Source organism: Trachemys scripta, chromosome 7 (genome assembly GCF_013100865.1).
Source record: "Trachemys scripta elegans isolate TJP31775 chromosome 7, CAS_Tse_1.0, whole genome shotgun sequence".
NCBI classification, from domain to species: domain Eukaryota; kingdom Metazoa; phylum Chordata; order Testudines; family Emydidae; genus Trachemys; species Trachemys scripta.
The window spans coordinates 98492850-98513781 of NC_048304.1; the positions used below are offsets into that span (position 1 = coordinate 98492850).

A 20932-nucleotide genomic window follows, 5' to 3' on the forward strand; every position below is an offset into this window, starting at 1 on the left:
TGTGAGGGTATCTGGGCCAGGGAGCCCTGCAGCTGGGCTCTGGGGGGAAGGGGGTTCACGTGTATAGGCTAGGGGGGCATGGCGGGGCTAGGGGGGCAGGGAGGGGAGCAGAGAAACAGGAACTGGGTTGTCATAGGGGTTTCTTTAACTCTTTACTCTTGAGGGAATTTGTGTGTCTCTCTCTATTGTTACAGACATACTTGCTGATAGGTATTCTGAAACGAATTACCAAAATAATTGAAACTGGTGTGATTATGTAGTGTTATCTTGACAAATAAAATTTGCAAAATTTGAGAATATGGTGTGCAGAATTTTTAATTTATTTTGGCACAGAATGCCCTTAGGAGTAATATCTCTCTTTTTAGATAGGGCTACCAGCACTGCACACAATATTCAAGGTGTGGGTGGCCCATAGATTGGTTTAGTGGCATTATGTTATTCTGTGTATCCCTATCCTATCCCTTTCCTAATGTTTCCTAACATTGTTAGCTTTTTTGACTGCCATTTCACATTGAGCAGATGTTTTCAGAGAACCATCCACAATGACTCCACGATCTCTTTCTTGAGTGGTAACAGCTAATTTAAACTCCATCATTTTGTATGTATAATTGGGATTATGTTCTCCAATGTGCATTACTTTGCATTTATCAACACTGAATTTCATCTGCCATTTTGTCGCATAGTCACTTAATTTTGTGAGATCTCTTTGTAACTCTTCACAGTCAGCTTTAGACTTAACTACCTTGAATAATTTTGTATCACCTGGAAGCTTTGCCACCTCACTGTTTAACCCATTTTCCAGATCATTTATGAATATGTTGAACAGCACTAGTACCAGTACATACCACCGGGGGACGCCACCATCATTTACTTCTCTCCACTGTGAAAACTGTGGTTTATGGGGGGGGGGTTTTTGTTTTGTTTTTAAAGGTAAGACCAGCACTTTAATGGACCAATTAAAACTCAATCAACTCTTAACAGGGACAAGATGATTCTTCAATACACAAATATATACACCAACAGTGTATTTTACAAGGTGTTTGATTTATTGCACAGTTAACCAATAATAAACAGTTAAGTGCTCGAGAATCCTGTATTATCTATTAAAACTATGCCTTCTAAAAAAATAAGTCTGTACTCAACAGTAAATCTCCAACCCAATGTGAAGCCTCTTCCAGAATACAGCTACAACCCTCACAGACATATACAACCCCTCAAAATATACTCTCACAAATTCAAGGCCCTGTGAGGTCCTTCATGTTCTATACTTAAGGGGGGAGACTGTCAGGACTTTGTAGGGGGGTTGGCCAACTGGGGTGGGTGGGGGGGGGGAACCACCTTCCCAAATTCCTCCCACAATATTAAATACTCAGGTTCAAATGATTTCTGTATTTAGGGTTTCTGGGGAGTTTTGTCTGTCTGTCAGTTTTTAGTAAAAAATATTTTCTAATGTACATATTAAGAAATAAAAAAGCCTCAAATCAGAGGAAACTTAATATAGTTCAATGAGCTAAACTAGCCTTCAGTGCAGCCACCCAGGAGGTTTACCTTCTGAATTTGTGGCTGCAGACTCTTTGCTCACATTCCTCTGACCTTTGACAAGGAGTGTGTTGCTAGACTGATGGTTTGTACTGGACTTTCCTGTACATACTAGGAATATGGTTGGGCATTTTGTAGCTACCATGGTACAAATTTTCAAATTCTATGTGGGAGCAGGGAGGAAATGGGAGAGGCATGGGTGTGCCCTATAACTATCATTTCCTAATTTACTCATGCATAGTAAGCCTTGCTCATGCTGAGCAAAGAAAGCAAAGGTCAGAGCAATTAAGGAGTTGCCCGGTTAAAACTGAAAAGAAACCACAGCGCCTTGTTTCATCGACTACCAATTCTCTTGCATGCCAAGAACATATGCAAACACCCACACATGCTACACTTTAATGGACCAGTAATTAGCCTGGTGTACACTAAACATATCAAGTATCTCCATTATTGTGTAGTCTTGCACAGTCTCAAGGACATTATGGGCCAAATTCCACCCTATTGTAATACATACAGCTGTCACCGAAGTCACTCAGGTTACCACGATCTGAGGCATTTCAAGTCAGAACTGATTGAATAGTGACAGCTACTAGTTGGTATTTAGTCAACCAACATAAAAATGGAATCATCCCAATTATTACTAATAAGATAATTGTTGAGGGAAAAATGTTCCTCATGGCCCATTTCCGTGTTGCTTGTCCCTCACCTAATATCAATAAAGAGATCCCTTTAAAAGATTTACTTTTTCTTTCCAATCTGCAAAACATTTGTGTAGAGTGAAGACTGATAATTTATTGACTTTACAAAAAAAAAAACCTACACTGATTGCAGTTAAAGTTATAGCCGAGAATTTAAACATTAAGAACTTGAGAAATTCAATACAAATTTCAAGACTCACCTTATTTACTTATAGGTATTTCTATGGCCTTGCCTCTGACCTTTTCTCAGCCTCCATTCATCACCCTCCCTATAAAGACCTTATACAAACCCTGGTAGAGACTGGGACTGATGTCTAGATTGTATTGTGTAGTATTTGCCAAAGGATATGTAAAACTGTCCACAGTTGTATGATTGTGTAATGAAAGATTTACTAAGAGCAGAATTTTAAAAAAAATTACTGGTACTTTGAATTTCCAGTAAAATCCTGAGTTAGGATTGTAGGCTAAGATGTGAGTCAGTTCTTGTTCAAACCAGTTTGCCCATCCTTGCTTCCAGTCACAATTGAACTAATATTGATGCAGACTGTTCAGTTAGTGAAACTTCTAGGAAACAACCTTTACTCTTTCAATGGTTGTCACCCACAAACTTCATTCATAACTGCTGGGAGCTCTTAACTCTAACACTGTCATATTCCCAAAGCTGACAAGCATAAGCCCTAGTGTAGTAGCTGCTGTCCTACCTTGTGCCAAGAAATTAATCTTCACATCATTTTTTAAATTTTATATAACTGTTAATTTTGAAATCTGATAGGGCTGATTTTTTTTTAGTAGTGTTGTGTGAAGAAATTTTAGCTACAGGCTCTATCCTAGCAGGGTTCGAAAAGCTGCACAGCAATTCCCTGCATCTAGACAAATGACCATTGCCAAATGCTCTCTCTCACCTTTGACCTTTTTTCATATTCTTAGGGGTGCTTGCTGCAAAAGCCAACAGGAGGTAAGAGTCCAGTTGTCAGGTGCAGAAGCAGTAGAGGTGTTCATCAAATTCTTTCAGGCTAAACAGTGGCCCTGCAGCTGTAGAGAATTATTTTTTAAATGTACTAAGTTTTTATCTGAATTCACAAGCTGGGTACTAACAGCTACTGCAGGGAAGTGTCTTTAAACCAAAAACCTCACCATACCCGGTACACAATTGCAGATAGCACAATCACTAGTCTTAGATTGTTTGGGTTTGAGATGGACTATTTTAATGGTTTACCATACAGTAGAATTATTGTAGAATTCTATCTATCCAAACTCCACAAAAGCTCCTTGAGTATCACTGTCAGTGCACTATACTTTCTAAACAGTATTGAAGAAATATATCCATATCCTCTAAGTAAAGCCACACTCCTTATACCAGCAAAGAAGGAAGTGTATTTTGAGGATCCATGTTACCCAGATGTGTTTTGTCAAAGCCTTGAGTCAGTGCTCTGAGGCAGCCATGCTGTGCAATTGTGGGCAGCAAAATCAGGATTAGCTCTGCAAAAGCCAAGCCAAGGAAAGTCCCATAGAGGCTACACTGTCAAAACTGAAGTAAAAGGGGTATTAGAATAACAGAGGTATAAGTTAGCAACATTGTGAATGCTTGGGCTTTTGTAGTTCTAAAGAAAATAGAATTTTCACAACAACATATATGATGAACTTTTACTTTTTTTAAAAAAGAAAAAGATATATATACACACACACACACACATATATATGTACACACACCTATATATATTATATAAATAAAAATATCTTTTTCTTTTTCTTTTCAACTATATAGAGATATATAATATAAGTATATTTATACACACACACACAATTATTAGGGATTACATTTGTTGCCAACTCCATGCCTTAGAAGGAATGGAAAAAACCCACACAAGTTAAAGACCTTTGCAATCAGAAACAAAACTAATGAGGAATTGGGGAGATGAATAACATCCTGAAAGTACCAAGCCACACTGAAGATAAGAATAAAACTTTACCCTAAATGGTCACAACTTAGTAGTTAGATTTTCAAAAAGGATTTTATCTAGTGCAGACAGTGCATGAATTCAAAGACTAGAAGCTCAGGACTCAAGTCTCTTATTAGTTCAAATTATGATTATTAAAAAATGTATCTTTAATTTGTGATAGTAGTCTTTGAAATTATGTACAAGATTCCTTGATACAAAGGGCCAGTAAGTGGTCTATAACAAATGACAAGATAAAAAAAGCCTACGATGAAGGTGAATCAATCTCTCTCTCTCGCTCGCTTTTCTGGGTTTTTAGGGTTGTTGTGTAGTGGGGGCAGGGAATACTAAGGGGACTTTCGTTTTTGTTTTTGTTACTTGGTTCAGTCTCTTAAGACTACATACAATGGAAAGTAATCACACAAGTTCTTCCCTAATCCTTTGTCTAAAACTAACACCACAAGCATAGGTCACATCGATATAAAAATCCACATCATATTTACATAGGGTTGCACTTCAGTTTTTCCACTAAGAATTTTAGACTCGTTTCTCCTATCCACCAAGTCACTTACTGCCATTTACAGTTAAGTAATGCAAACTGAACTTAAAGTTGTTGGATATTTGATCATATTATGGATCCTCTGACTGACAATATGAAGAATTGAAGAACAAGAACAAGCTATACAGCTGGACAGTTGTGTGTGTCAGCAGTTAAGTGACTCAATTACATAAGCTCATTAAATATGCTATCAGACTGCTTTAAGGAGTACAAGGGAGAGTGGACTGACCAACTGCTAACAGAGAAGCATAAAGGAGAGTACAACACACCAGGAGCATCAGCAAAGGAAAGTAAAACTGTCAGTACAAAATTTGCTTTAACACCACATTTTGGATTAATGCTAGTGGCCCTGAGAAGAAAGAGGAGGATTGCTTTGACTGTACCCTGGAGAAACAATGTAGAAAAAAGATAAGTGAATATAGGATGGGCTATGATGGATGAAAATAGGCTACTTGCGTGAAGGGAGGGGTCTGGTTAGTCAAAGAAGAAGGTACAGTGGGGCCGAATAGTCTACTGGGAGTACTGCCGTCCTGGGAAGGCATGCAATAAAATGGTAGCTGTGGTTTGTTCATTGTATAAATTCAGGCTGTCACTAAATGGTCTCTTCCGCTATAGATAAAAAGGCGAACTTTCCTATGCCTGTGTTTCATTTTCACATTTACCTAAATGTTACCTACATATCAGTGTAAGTTTGTTTGTACACTGATTTTTCCCTTCACCGTCATATGAATCAGACTCAAGATCCATAACAAAGTTTCCAATGTTTGCCAATCTCTTTCCAGTTAATCAAGCTGCAAGTCTGGCACCATCCCAAAATGTAGCCTGGTGACATTTCCTTGAATGGAGGTATAATGATCTATCAATGACCAGCACAAAAGAATACAGAAACTCGCTTTTCATGAACTCTGACATTCTACTATTTTAACAGATACAGTTCTTCTAAACAATCAATTTGAACATCTCCTACCCACATACAGTATATTTAGAAAAGATGTAATCCCCATCATCACAGACGATGCCAACGCCAATCTTTACATCAGTCAGGATAAAACAATTTCAAGATCAAACATAAAAGTGAATTGAGTATTAAACTAATCTCATGGAAGAAGGAAATTTACCGTAAAATGTTCCTGTGACTTGTAGTTCTCATCCAGGTAAACCCGGGCTCTGTTATAGTCTTTCATTGCATCACTTGATAACAATTCTCTGAAACACATAAATGAAAGACTGTCAATATGAAGGGATATGCAAATCTGTTGTATTTCTTCACTCTCATCCACTATATTTCAACATGTCCCTAGCACCCATCAAAGAAAGCGTGGACCTATTTCATATTATTTCTCATTTTTAAAAAGACATTTTAAGTGAATGTAAGTGTTGATGATATATGTCACACTGATAGCCCTGGAGACTGAAATTCTCCATTTACCCACAAAACAGTTACACTGCAAACAGCTGCAGTTCAATCTTCCTCAGACTGCTTTGCCAATACTCCTTAACTCTAACCTGAAGGGAGCACCAATAAGAGGGTATTTCAGCCTGAATGTCCATTCAGTCCTTGGATTTTCTGCTGAGACTGTCAACAAGGGAGCCAGTTTCTGACAACTGATGGTTTTGTAATGTGGCCACCTGACTACTAAGGACTGGACTGAGATCAACCAATGTATTCCACATAGGCTATTGAAGAACTATGGTATTGCAAAGTGTCATCTATATTATTTGAAGGTCTTGAGAAAAACCACAAACTTTCAAGATATCAAAGTTTCTTAAAAATTGGGTGAACCAGCCCAGCAGGCTTTAAAGCTTGAGGTCCAGGTTCCCAAACTCTGGAAGACAGTCTGTAAAACTTGCTGGCCAGATCACCTGACTGTAGAATGATTGGCTTCAAAGGCTGGCTGCTCTAACATCCGTGGCAGGCTGCTCTCTAGGCTTGGGAAACCCAAAGAGAAGTGAAGATGTGCCAAACAGTTTTGATATTGGCTGACTTGGCAGACGGATAGCTGCACTATTGGGCGAATTTTCAACAGAGTTCAGTTCCCACTCAACAATCCCTTCTGTCCCTACCTGGCCAAACTCCTTTGTGTCTAAGGCTAGGTCTACACTACCCGCCTGTATCGGCGGGTAGAAATCGACCTCTCGGGGATCGATTTATCGCGTCCCGTCGGGACGCGACAATCGATCCCCGAATCGGCGCTCTTACTCCACCAGTGGAGATGGGAGTAAGCGCCGCCGACAGAAAGCCGCAGAAGTCGATTTTGCCGCCGTCCTCACAGCGGGGTAAGTCGGCTGCGATACGTCAAATTCAGCTACGCTATTCACGTAGCTGAATTTGCGTATCTTAAATCAACTCCCCCCTGTAGTGTAGATGTACCCTAAGGCACAAAGGGAACAGGTTTTATTTCCCCTGACACCTGCTCAGTTCTTTGCTCTTTGTCAAAAAATCTCACACAGAGTTGAACAAAACCTGGCAGCCCTGAAAGTGGTGCTGTTAAGGTGCTCCAGCATGAGGTTTTTAAGGCAGGAGTGCATGAGAATTAAAAAAAAAAAAGTAAAGTTTGAAGAAGCTGACTCTTTTTAGTAGTTGGAGGAACTTGGATCCAGCAAATGAGTCTTTGCAATTGCTGTCCCATGGGAGCACCACAGCTGAAGAAATTACTCCCCCTATTTATTAGAAAAGCTATGAGTCTGTCATGGAGGTCAGACTTCTGTGATTTTTTCATGACCTCTGTGACTTCAGGGCTTGGACTGTCAGCCCCATCCCCCAGGCAGCAGGGCTCAGGCTGTCAGCCCCCAGCAATGGGGACGAGGCTTCTGTAAATTCTTGTTTATTGCCCGTGAACTGTCCATGACTTTTACTAAAAATAACTGACAAAATCTTAACCTTATTTATTAGCAATGGCATACATGACTTTGCCCATCTACCTGCTTTCCAGGAGAAGACTTTTGGAAGCTATGTCAGGGAATGTTCTTTCGACTGACTAAATGACAGTCAGCCTAGGACAAATGTCAAAGGGCCTGAGCCCAGAAGCATTGTGTCAGCAAGCAAGAGCCATGTGATTCAACGATCAACCTTACCCCACCCTCCTGCTTACCCCAGACAGTAGTCAGAAGGAGGGAGTCACACATACAAACAGTGATGGGGTGGATAGCCTCTTGCCCTTCTTGACAATCAGGAGGACACATGCTATTGAAGCATGACTGAGATTAAGATAGGGCCAGAAGGTCTCTCCCTCCCTCTTGTTTATTTTAATCCTGTCCTATAACCTACAATGAGATCTCTATTCTTCAACCCATAACAATGCACGGATCTACTCTGGCCTAAGATTAAAGTATTTTTTGCAGGGGGTGGGGTGAGGAAAATGCTCAGCCCTGGAAATCCATAGTAACAATTTTGCTTTTTGATGATTTACAATATAAAGGTTGCTCATTCCAAATTATAACAAGGAGTTCGGTGGCACCTTAAAGACTTTAAGACACAAATGAGTCTTTAAGGTGCCATCGGACTCTTTGTTGTTTTTGTGGATACAGACTAACTCGGCTACCCCCTGATACTTGACATATTCCAAATTATATTTTTTTTTATTTCAAATCCACTGAAACATAAAATTGGCCCCACTATAAAAAAAGAAAGAACAATAGAACTGCTACACAAAATTATGCAGCAAATAAATTCAGTTTTATAAATAAAAGAACTAAAAATAAGGGCTATCTTATTTTTACTTAAAATAAAAAGGTTAACCAAATCAACTACTGATTAACAACATCAGCAGAGGGCACTGTTTGACTACTTTCCATGGAATAGGACCCTCAAATTATTTCAAAGTACTGAAGGTGATGGAGGATTAACTGAAAATCTTATGTTGATACAACTTCAATATTTACATCAGTAATGTCAATTAAGGTTTATTAGCAAATCAAATATTTGAGAACAAGATGGTTTCAGGACATAATTTTCTTTCTGAAAAGAACTCATTATGGCTACATTTCATTAACAGTGGCATTTATTGTCTTTATTTAAATGAAAAATGTTTCAACATTAAATTAGATGTTGCACCTCTTCCCTTTAATAAAAATAACTGGGTTTCATCATGTTGAAAAGTCACCACTCAAATCTGTGTTAGCTATCAAAACAGAACAATCAAAATTGCAAACAAAGCTACTCAGTTAAATTACTCAAATATGCAAGATCTCAAATATCTGAATTCTATACATTTAGATAATTAAAAGCTTAGCCAAATTTTGGGACAGTAGCACTGTACTACTCCTCCCTGACTCAGTGCATCCAAAGTTTAAGGCTTGTGAAATTCTTTAGTCAGTTCATCTCATCTTCTGGTGCACTATATCATTACATACAAAATTAAATGTCAACAAGGATAAAAATAAACTTATTACTAGTGTAACTTTGGTTATGTTGTCTTTAATCCCCTCAGATGGCACTGGCATCAATACTGTTACATTCCTACAATCATTTAGCCCAGAAAAAGCGCTGACCTAAAATTCTTTATATTTATTTTTGAGTTTGGAGTGTAGACTCAGTTACTTGATTTCCAGGCCTGTATTTTAAAATACCAATATATTCATACTGTCTTTTCATAGTATATTATCTAATTAATAGGGAAAATTCTAAAGGAAATGTAATAATAGCAACTGCTGAAGGTTAAGAGGTTAGCATGGTTTATTAGCTTGAGGTATTACCTCAGTCTAGGTATGTATTTTGGAGCTAATACTTGTTATGATTAATGTTTCTTCCTAACATATTAGATTGTTGAATACATTATGAAAGAACAAAATGACATCTCCCACTAATTTCTCAGCGAATTGAATATTTTAACTTTTCAACCTGCAGTACTTATACTGTTTTTTTTTTTAAATAATTATTTGTACTTAAATTTTTCTTCCTTTACACTTCCTCTATCTCACCTTCTATTTCCTTCATATCAGGTTTCCATGCCACCAGCTGTGACTCAACCTTTTATCACAAGGAGTTTGGATTTCAACTAGGAAGTAGCAGCATAAGAAAATACATTAGCAGTTAGCATTTTGAAAAGAGTTTCTCAAAAGATAGAATTGTTTAATTATTAGAGCTTGCCAATGGCTGAAGATAACTAAATAACCGTACTGTCACATGACATCCTGTCTTTTAGTACTTCCTGGTTGCAAGAGTCAGCATTACAATATTCTTCCTTGGATTCTTGATAAGGACTTCAAACTCCCTATTTCAATAACACCCTTTTCCAGGTTCATGTATTAAAACACACACAAGGCTTCCAAGTTCAAAGAAAACATCCTCAGAGTCCAAATCTGACAATGTCCATCAGACGAAGTCATAAACAGAGGATCTTCTGCCACTACCAAGGCTCCTTTTCCATGATCACCTTCAACAATGGTCTCACTATGTCCGTACTCAAAAATTTGGCCCCTCTTCTGGGCACCTTTTCTGCAAGCTCTTTGTCCCTATTTCCTGGCTTCTAGAAATTTTCTTCCTTGCTCTTTCAGCCAAGCACAGCCTCCCAGGGTTTTCTTCCTTGAGGCTCCTTTACCCCAGCAGGTTCCCACGGCATCCTCTCCCCCTGCGGACTCTTGTCAGCCTCTCCCAGGGACTTCCCTGATGTTCCTGCTTCATTAAGGTTCCTCCACCTTAATGACAGCCCAGCTCTTCATAGGGAACACCTGTTCTCCCCTCAGCTGTATCTGAATTTTTCACACCTCGATCCATTTAGCTGTGTTGACTTAACTTTTAAGTGCAGACCATGCCTCATATTAAAGGCCAATTACCTTCAACAGAGGTAATTGGCCTTCAACAAACTGCAACTACTTTTCACTATTCCTCTTATAGAAGCAACAACCACAAAATGAAGAGCCAGACTCTAGTTACTAAAAAAATAAAAATAACAATAATAAAAAAAGATAACAAAAATTATATTTAATTTTGTAGAGGCTAACTGAGAAGCGAAAGTATATTAGCAAACTTGAAATTGCTGCATGAAAACAAATGATCCAAGGTCCAGATTTTATTTTCAGATACATAGAAGTTATCAGCGCATACCTCAAAAAACAGTAGTACTGTGCTTCTGAAAAAAACATATGCCACATCTAAGTATGCAGTAAGAGTACGGAGACTCTTAACTTAAAATGAAGCCTTAAATTTGTGCCGGACTTCCCTACAGATTCATAGCTGTATTACAACAAATTAGCGTACCTTCACAAGACTATTGGCCCAATTCTATTAAATTAAATCAATGGGAATTACGGGCACTCAGTACCTTACAGGATAAGATGTTATCCATTAATATTTGTTATATTTCCAAGCATAAATCATATACTAGGATAGAAATGCACCTTTCCAGTTACTTACTTAACAAACTTGTCCACATGAGACATGGAAGCTTCATAGTTTTTTCCACCAAACTCTTGACAATGTAAAGCCATAAAGTGTGGCTTGTGTGTATGTACAATCTGAAATAAATGAACATAAGTTACATATATTAGCAAAGTTATATCCACAGCTATTGAAATATGGCACATATGAAGTCAGACTAAATATGTAATGTTTAGTTAATAGGATTTCTTTCAGGTAATACCTGTTGGATACAAAGGCAAACAACTGGCAGAATCATTATCAAAATATTGGAAATCATCTTTGTAAATGTATATCTTTAATAGCTTCAGAATACAAGATACAGTAGAACCTCAGAGTTACGAACACCAGAGTTATGAACTGACTGATTAACCACACACCTCATTTGGAACAGGAAATATGCAATCAGACAGCAAAGACAAAAGAAAAGTGAATAGTGTACAGTACTGGGTTAAACGTAAACTGCTAAAATAAAGGGAAAGTTAAAAAAAGATTCTGCAAGGTAAGGAATCTGTTTCTGTGCTTGTTTCATTTAAATTAAGATGGTTAAAAGCAGTATTTTTCTTCTGCATTGTAAAGTTTCAAAGCTGTACTAAATCAATGTTCAGTTGTAAACTTTTGAAAGAACCACCATAACGTTTTGTTCAGAGTTTCAAACATTTCAGAGTTACGAACAACCTCCATTCCAGAGGTGTTCATACCTTTGAGGTTCTACTTAAAATATCAAAAAGACTTTTTAAGTTAATATTTACTTTCCAAAAAATATGATTTTGTAGCAGTTGTCCCCAGACATTAGGGTGACCAGACAGCAAATGTGAAAAATAGGGACAGGGGTGGGGGGTAATAGGAGCCCATATAAGAAAAAGACCCCAAAATCAGGACTGTCCCTATAAAATCAGGACATCTGATCACCCTACCAGACATACAAGCATATGCATCTTCTCATCCACCTAGCTTCAGCATAGCAGCTATTTTCAATATATGTCTGTCTAGTTAGGTGCTTATATGGCCCCAATCACTATAGAACAAGGGTAGGCAACCTTTCAGAAGTGGTGTGCCGAGTCTTCATTTATTTACTTTAATTTAAGGTTTCGCGTGCCGGTAATACATTTTAACGTTTTTTTAGAAGGGGTCTCTCTCTAAGTGTACATTATATAACTAAACTATTGTTGTATGTAAAGTAAACAAGGTTTTCAAAATGTTTAAGAAGCTTCATTTAAAATTAAATTAAAATGCTGATCTTACGCCGCCAGCCTGCTCAGCCCGTTGGGTGGGGGGTTCAGGGCAAAGGGCTGGGGTGTGTGTGGAGGTGCAGGGCACAAGGCTGGGTGGGAGGGGTTCAAGGCAGAGGGCTGAGTGTTGCGGGGGACTCGAGGTCAGGGCAGAGGGCTGGGGTGTGTGGACGTGCAGGGCAGAAGGCTGGGTGTTGGGGGCAGCTCGTGGTCAGGGCAGAGGGCTGGGGGGTTTGGGGGGGTGCAGGGCAGAGGGATGGGGCTGTGGGGGTGCAGGGCAGAGGGATGGGTGTGTGTTGGGGTGGGGAGATGCAGGGCAGAAGGCTGGGGTGCTCGGCTATTGGGGGTGCTCCCAGCCTCCTGCCCTGAGCGGCTCATGACAGGGGGCTGGGAGGGATATGACCTGTTCCACCCCCTTCCCCCAGGCCCGTCCCTATGTCTCGCTGCCTGCTCTACGGAGCAGCGAGCACACTGCGCTCGGCTCTGCTCCTCTGGGGGGAGGAGGGGCCGGAATGCACCACGTTGTGCAAAGAAGCAGGAGAGGAGGGAAGCTTGGCTGCCGGAGAACCAAGCTTCTGCCTCCTGCCCCTGCAGGGGAGAGCGGTGGGGCTGAGTGAGGTGGGGGGGCCGGGACCCCCCCCCCACCGTTCTCCCCTGTGGAGGCAGAAGCTTGATCCTGCGGCAGCCAAGCTTCCCCCTCCCCCGTTTCTTCCCACAGCGTGGTGCATTCCGGCCCCTCCACCCCTCCTCCTCCTCCTCTCAGTGGGCAGCAGCGTGCCACTCAGAATCGGCTCGTGTGCCATAGGTTGCCAATCTCTGCTATAGAACAGGAGCACCTTCTAATTGACCAACATAACTGCTCACAGTCCTCAGTGAGTACCAGTTAGGTCTGCAGATTGTAAGCATTCATTTAAAAATTAAGAAAAGTGCATACAGCAGACATGGAAATCTGCTTGCCGACACATTTAAGATTGGACTTTGAACCTAAATGATAACACTTTTCTCTCGGAAGGCTCAAAAACCAGAAGACACATAATAATTTTTTTAAATCGTATCATTTATTTTAAAAACATGATTAAGCCGATCTCATTGCCATTTGGGGCCTGAGTTTTGATTTTTGAATGCATGGATTTGGCAGAAATGGGATGATTTTATCTAGATATCCATAGGAGTTTCTATTTTTCAACCAAGCTGAAGAAAAATATAGGAACAATAGGGTGACCAGACAGCAAATGTGAAAAATCGGGACAGGTGGTGGGGGGTAATAGGAGCCCATATAAGAAAAAGACCCAAAAATCAGGACTGTCCCTATAAAATCAGGACATCTGGTCACCCTAAGGAGCAAAGGAGTTTAAATAAAAAAATTCAAGAGTTAACAAGTGCTCACAGTACTGAATTGCAAAGAGAAAATTAACAAAATATGTGCTTATTGTTGGTTTGAGGTTTTTTATACTCTATTAGCTTTAAAAAAAAAATCCAATGCTAGAAATGCAATAGGTTATTAGCCAATACTGAAAGACTAAAGGCTTTGGAAAACATATTAAACACAAAGTATTTTTGCTGAGAAAGACTAATACCTGTGAATTCATCCAGATTCACAACTTACTATCCTATAAAAAACTCTTGTGAAGATGGTGGCAAACCAACTTCAACAATGTGTGACACACAAAAGCTCCTTCAGGATTCAGACCTGACCACGACATAGCTAATCACAACAGTTGACTCTCTCCCTCAGGGAAATAGTCAGAGGACAGATATGCCTCCTAACATGGCTCAGTCTTACACCACTTTCATGATAAGGTGTTTTTGACAACTGCAGTAGTTGGCACGGGCACAGAAAATAACGTTACTGTGGTTCTGCTCATTCTTTTCTGCTCCTCCTACCCAAGTGCTCCAAGATGTGGAGGGTTCAAAAAAGAACTAGATAAAATCCATGGAGGATAGGTCCATCAATGGCTATTAGCCAGGATGGGCAGGGATGGTGTCCTTAGCCTATGCCAGAAGCTGGTAATGGGTGACAGGGAATGGACCACTTGGTGATTACCTGTTCTTTTCATTCCCTCTGGGGTACCTGGCATTGGCCACTGTCGGAGGACAGGATACTGGGATAGATGGACCTTTGCTCTGACCCAGTATGGCCATTCTTCTGTTCTAATTCTCCAGCCCTAAGTACCACATATACTAATCTGGAATAAAAACTCAGCAGTACTCACAAGTTATCTAGAAGCACTGAGACATCAAAACACATCCTTTTTATTTTCAGCACCCATTCTTTTCACTATATATGATGTATATTATTGGAATATAGATTAGCGATCAGAAATAACCAGTGGTTTAGCAACTTATTGGTGATCTGTAATCTTGACAAAATTGCATTGCTCCAAATTGGTAACCAGAGATTTGACCTCCTTGTCCAGCAGCGTGCAAAATGATTAGGATTTGTGAACTGTAAGATTGGGAATCGTGAACTGAATGGTTAAGGCCACACTATTAGTTGAGTCATTTTTGCCAGCTATACTGTGGAAGTAACGTGTTTAGCACAATACACAGTACCAACAATGACACTGAAAAGAAAACATATTTCTATCACATTTGTAAGATGATACTGAAATTCCTGCAAAAGCAGGCAATGAAATCAATTGTTTTATAACTGCCTAACTCCTAAAAGTTAAACCAATATTTTTAATTTAATATTTTTACCTGTTTTGAGTAAAAATATTTTAGTAAAGTTAAAATATACAAAACTACAGGGTTCTAATACGGTCCAGATCACCCTGCCCAGGGGCATAATTTGGAGGAAGGGAATAAAAGGGAAATCTCTGCAAAGATACCCTCACAGAGCTCCTCCCTCTATTGTTACATCAGAGAAGGTAGGATTTGGCTCCTATGGAAAAGACCATGGGACTTGCTGCTAAATTTGATAGCTTCCCAGTTCCCAGAGATCTGAGAGGCCAGAGGGCCATCCATGCAGTGGTTATGAACTTTCACATCAGCTCTGACCTCTGGCATGATGGAAGAGAGACTACAGTCTCAGACCGTAATTTCTTTTTCAGGGCATCTATATGGCTAGAAAGAGGGGAATTGTGTCACCTCCTCAGCCTCACTCCCGTCCTACCCGCTCCTTCCCTCAAGTTGCCAAATCTGCATCCCTGGATCATGAAGGCCCCTCTGCAAGGTATGGGGTAGAGAGGACACTGCAATGTGGACACAGCTGACCCCTCTTTCCACCAAGCCTCCACGTATAGATTTGGATGCAGGTATGACAGAAGAACAAGTTAGACAAACATCTTTCAGGGAGGGTCTAGATAATACTTAGCCCTGCCAGGAATTCAGAGGACTGGACTAGATGACCTATCAAGGTCCCTTCCAGTTCTATATTTCTAAGATCTGGGCCAGAACATTTATTTGGCATGTCTGAGAACAAAATTTCAGAGCCCCCGCTTCACTTAACCACAATTTCTTCTCCAGTCTACTGCCTTCTCCATTGATCATTTTGTGCATTATTCTACCTACTAAAAAGTCCAAAAACAAATGGTGAATTAGAGGAGCATGTTCTCTACTCCCAAAACTTGACTGTTCAGCTGCCTGAAGTTTAAATTTTGGGGGCTGTAATGGCCCCCAAATTCTCTGCCCACTTTCTGTCCTTCTGTAATACCCACCTCTGCCTACCCAGCCTGCCAGTCCCAAGGGAGAAAATGTGCAAACTCCACACTTAGAGCAGAACCACAGATTTTTGGGTGTTCATTTGTTAACCACATATGCTTTCACACAGGTGGGGAACACAGGAGCCAAAGAGAGTAATAGTTAAATTCCAGTAACAGAATACCAACTGCTTTAGATTAGTGCCTCAGATTTCAATTATCTATCACTCCGTTCCTGCACCTAAAAACTTATAGGTAGAATTGATCTTTTGAGCAGCAAATATACTATTCTAGGTCAGTTACTAAGTAAGAGGTCCCCAAACTGTGGGGTGCGCCCCCTAAGGGGGGCATGGAGGAACCTTTGGAGGGGGGCACAGCTGGGGCCCACGGGGAGTAGAGAGGGAGCTCCACCCAGCTCCGCTCCTGGACTCGGCTCTGGCTGCTGCCCCACACCCAGGACTCAGGGCTCCGGCCGCCGGCCCCATGCCCAGGGCACCAGCTGGCAGCCAAGGCTTCACCGCCACTCCTGGCCCCCTTACCCCGCCTGCATCCCCCCATACCAGAGACATGGCCCAGCTCCCAGCTGCAGCTCCGCGGGGAGGGGAGGGGAGGTGTGGACAGGGGTAAGGGAGAGCACGAGGTAAAATGTTTGGGGACCACTATCCTAAGTGAATGGAAACCTGATTCTTTAAAGGAGAATAGTATCTCACTATTATAACTATGGTTTCCTTCCAAGTTATTTCATTAATTCACATAGCAATGAAATGGAGAAAAGAGAGAAAGACTGTTTTAAAACGACTTTGGTTTTAAAGCACTATACTATAACTTATGACTAAAATTTAAACATCACCAGTCTGTCTTTCTCATCAGCATAGTCACCTTGAAAGTGATCTGGTTGAATCTGCAATGATCCTGAGCAGAATTTCTTGTAACTAGTCAAGCACCCTCATGCTAAGTTGTATGTAGGACATTGCACTGATGTAGCATGTTTTTCTTTAAATGGTTTCTATACTTTAATCACATGTTAAAAACACTTTTGTACAGGATAGTAATATACATACGCGAAAAATGAGTAGTTATGGAGTGGAGTTCAAGTATGTGATAGAAAGAAGTATACAATCTATAGATAAAGGGCAGCATTTTTCAATGTGCCAAGTCCCATTGCAAGTCAATAGGACTTAGGCACCTAAATGCTTTTTAAAATCCCACAAAAAATAGGTATTTTTAAAAAAGTTATATGGCCTGATTCTGTTTTTACACCAGTTTAATCTCACTGACTTCAGCAAAGTTGCTCCTAATTTACACCATTGCAAGTGATAAGTGATAAAGCATATTGAAAGATAAAGAGAGGTAAAATTAAAAGGAAGATTCTGGTCTTGCCTTGTAAACTGATTTTGTGTATGGGAGGCTCTCAGTCTGGAAGAGGCTGTTCCTACTTGTTTCCTATGTAGAAGAGGTGCCCCGCTCCTTCCAGATTTCAGGGAGCAAAGGGCATAAAGAGATCACAGAAACATAATTTCTGCAAACGAACTACAATAATTTTACAGCAAACATATGTCTAAACTGACATGATTTACTTAGGCAAAACTGTCAGAAGGGTAGAGTGCATGCACCTCATCGCATGTTTTTAAAATCGCACTATGTTTAGAAATAAAATTACATAGCACATGACAAACAAAAAATGCTAAGCTTCTGACTATAAATGTCCTCTGCCTACATTGCAATTATGTGTGTTCTTCCCTGCAGCTCTTTTGCTGGCAATCACACTACAAACTACAATTAAGTTAGGATTTAGCACTAAGTTAAATTTAGTTTTAAAAAAAGATATCCGAGTCTTAAATTAGCCATTGCCATGAATCTGATGTAAAATTAAGTTCTTGGACATGGCTTTGAGCTTTTAAGGATTCGCACCTTCCAACCTGATGTCTCTGTAGGTGGTTTATTCTACAAAATCCACTGTCTGATCTTTCTCAAATTTAGTGATAACTCCCACATTTGGATAAGCAGAGTATTGACAATTAAAATCCCAGCCCAGAAACAGTTTATAAAAAAATGTCCGGAGTAGGGTTGGCAAGTTTCTAGTTACACAAATCCGAACACCCTTGCCCTGCCCTGCCCCGCCCCCACTCACTCCAGCCCCCCACCCTCACTCACTTTCACTGGGCTGGAGCCAGGGGTTGGGGTGCTGGAGGCTGTGCAGGCTCCGGGCTGGGCAGGGGTTTGGGGTGCAGGTTCCAGGAAGGAGTTTGGGTGCAGGAGGGGACTCAGTGCTGCGGTACGGGGTGGGGTGCAGGAGGGAGGTCCGACCTGGGGCAGGGGGTTGGGGTGCGGGTGGGAGTACGGGGTCTGGGACGGAGTTGGGGTGCGGGAAGGGGGTTTGAGCTGAGGCAGGCAGTTTGGGGTATGGGCTCCAGCCAGGTAGCGCTTAACTCAAGCGGCTCCCAGTTGGCAGTGGAGTGGGGCTAAGACAGGCTTCCTACCTGTTCTGGCTCTGCGCTGCTCCCAGAAGCAGCCAGTATGTCTGGCCCCTGGCGGAGGCACGGGCAGCAGGTGCTGCCCCCGCAGCTCCCATTGGCTCTCCACCTGGGACTCCATGCTCCCTGCTGCTCTAATGCTGCTGATTCACAGTGAGACTTGGCAGTTTTCATAGCCTACTCTCAGAAGAGAGGCTCTTGTCCCACACAGGTAGTGAGGGGCAGTAGAAATGTCCAGGGGATGGATAAGGTTACTATTAAAATGTCTAATTTCAACAGATCACAATGAAGAAGGATGACATAATATGCAGGTTTTCTTTTTTTCCACACTTACTCCTGTTGCTGAAATCCTACAAACCTGGTTTCACAAGGGACTGAAAATAAACAGTTGCAGTTACACTTCCAATTATGTAAATAAACCTTGACTAGCTTTATTTTATTGTAAGTCGTAAAATCTGTTTTTTACTTTACCAGAGTACTAAGGAAAAATACATCTCTATGAAGAGACACACTTGATCTGAAGACAGAAAGACAAAAGTCTTTATTTCTGATTGTGACAACTAAGTTTCCTTGCCATAAATCTGGATCAGAGGCGATGCCCTAAATTTAAACTGACTTTAAAATACACTAGTCTGTCCACAGACAAAAGAGAAATTGAAATCCCAACCAACTTTCAGTATACTGCTTTCCACTATACCAATATAACTCAATAGCATGAATGGAATTCCAGTACAAAATGTAGGGCAGTGAATCAGCTCTACAGCTGAACAAGTCAGTCATTCTGGGAAAGGTTGCTGTCAGAGTTCCCTCCCCACTCTGAACTCTGGGCTACAGATGTGGGGACCCACATGAAAGACCCCCTAAGCTTATTTCTACTAGCTTAGGTTAAAAACTTCCCCAAGGCACAAATCCTTTTCTTGTCCTTGGATGGTATTGCTGCCAGCACCAAGTAATTTAAACAAACATTCAGGAAGGGGCCACTTGGAGCCCTATCCCCCCCCAAAAAATATCCCCCAAACCCTTCACCCACTTTCCTGGGGAGGCTTGAGAATAATATACCAACCAATAGTTTAACAAAGTGAGCACAGATCGAATCCCTAGATTTTTAGGACATTAAAGACCAAATCAGGTTCTTAAAAGAAGAACTTTATTATAAAGAAACAAACAAAAGAAGCACCTCTGTAAAATCAGGATGGAAGGTAATTTTACAGGGTAATAAGCTTTAAAATACAGAGGATTCCCCTCTAGGCTCAACTTCAAAGTTACAAAAACAGGAATAAACCTCCCTCTTAACATAGGGAAAATTCACAAGCTAAAAGAAAAGATAATCTAACGCATTTCCTTGCTATTACTTACAATTTCTGTAATTTTAGATGCATCATTTCAATAGAAGCTGGGTTATCTCCTTGGTCTCTCTCTCTCTCTCTCTCTCTCTCTCTCTCTCTAACCAGAGGGAACAAAACAAAGAGAGCCCAAACAAAACCTCTTCCCCTCTCCCAATTTTAAAGTATCTTCTTTCCTTATTGGTCCTTTTGGTCAGGTGCCAACCAGGTTATTTGAGCTTCTTAACCCCTTACAGGTAAAAGAGAGATTTTATGCTACCCTTAGCTGTATGTTTATGACAGTGGCATTAACATCTCTTCTAAAAGAATTCATTACAGAAAAGTACTAGTTAAATACTAATGAAAAAACAACGAGGAGTCCTTGTGGCACCTTAGAGACTAACACATTTATTTGGGCATAAGCTTTGCTTCTAGCCCACGAAAGCTTATGCCCAAATAAATGTGTTAGTCTCTAAGGTGTCACAAGGACTCCTCGTTGTTTTTGCTGATACAGACTAACACAGCTACCACTCTGAAACCAGATACTAATGAGTTAATCAATAAGCAGACTTTTATCAGCAACAGACAGTATGTCACTTCCAAGTGACATCATTAATGACAGTATTTTAATCTGCCCTCAAGCCATGAGCAGCAGGTCAAGATCCATTCATCGTTCATCTAAGTGCTGAAGGCAGTCAACCCATTAAAGGAACCGCCAATATCAATCAAACCAGCAGTAAGAGCAGAGCAGATATTAGCGGAGCCAGTGGGTTCAGCAATGCTTAAGGCACAAAACTAAGTAGTGCTAGGAGTTTTAAAATACAACCGTCTACACCCACTAGTACTGCATGTTATTAATAGGCCACCAAAGGAACATAAAATAAAGTAAAATTAGTTCCAATCTAAATTAGAATTAACACAGCAAAGGAGGGTAACACATAAAGGGAATAACAAATGTTCCCTCCCATACATGTTTTATACAGATCTCACTACACTTCATTTAGACTACAAATCGTGAGTTAACTGTGTAACAAACATACATTAAAAGATCATATTAATGATTGCTATAGATCACTCAGTTCTCTCTCAACCGTAATGAGATTTTGAAGTAGAGATAGGCCTAAAGAAAACCCCAGGCAAAAAGACATGTGAACTTTGTAAAGGGCAGGTTC

General features: G+C 40.6%; 1 protein-coding gene across 8 annotated transcripts in view; it reads right to left on the reverse strand.

The window, feature by feature from the left end:
- The window catches only part of INPP5A (inositol polyphosphate-5-phosphatase A), a 420765-nt gene that overhangs the window by 251672 nt on the left and 148161 nt on the right, over positions 1-20932 (reverse strand). For 7 of the 8 annotated variants that reach the window (XR_004646390.1, XM_034775172.1, XM_034775171.1 and 4 more), the window contains 2 exons: positions 11089-11189; positions 5852-5939 (listed from right to left, as the gene is read on the reverse strand). Coding sequence is in view for 7 of the 8 variants with exons in the window: in XM_034775172.1 (XP_034631063.1) it covers positions 5852-5939; positions 11089-11189 (189 nt within the window). In the remaining variant the exon portion in view is untranslated. Of the gene's footprint in view, positions 1-5851; positions 5940-9653; positions 9731-11088; positions 11190-20932 lie in introns of those variants that run through there. The other variant, XM_034775177.1, reaches the window with a different exon arrangement.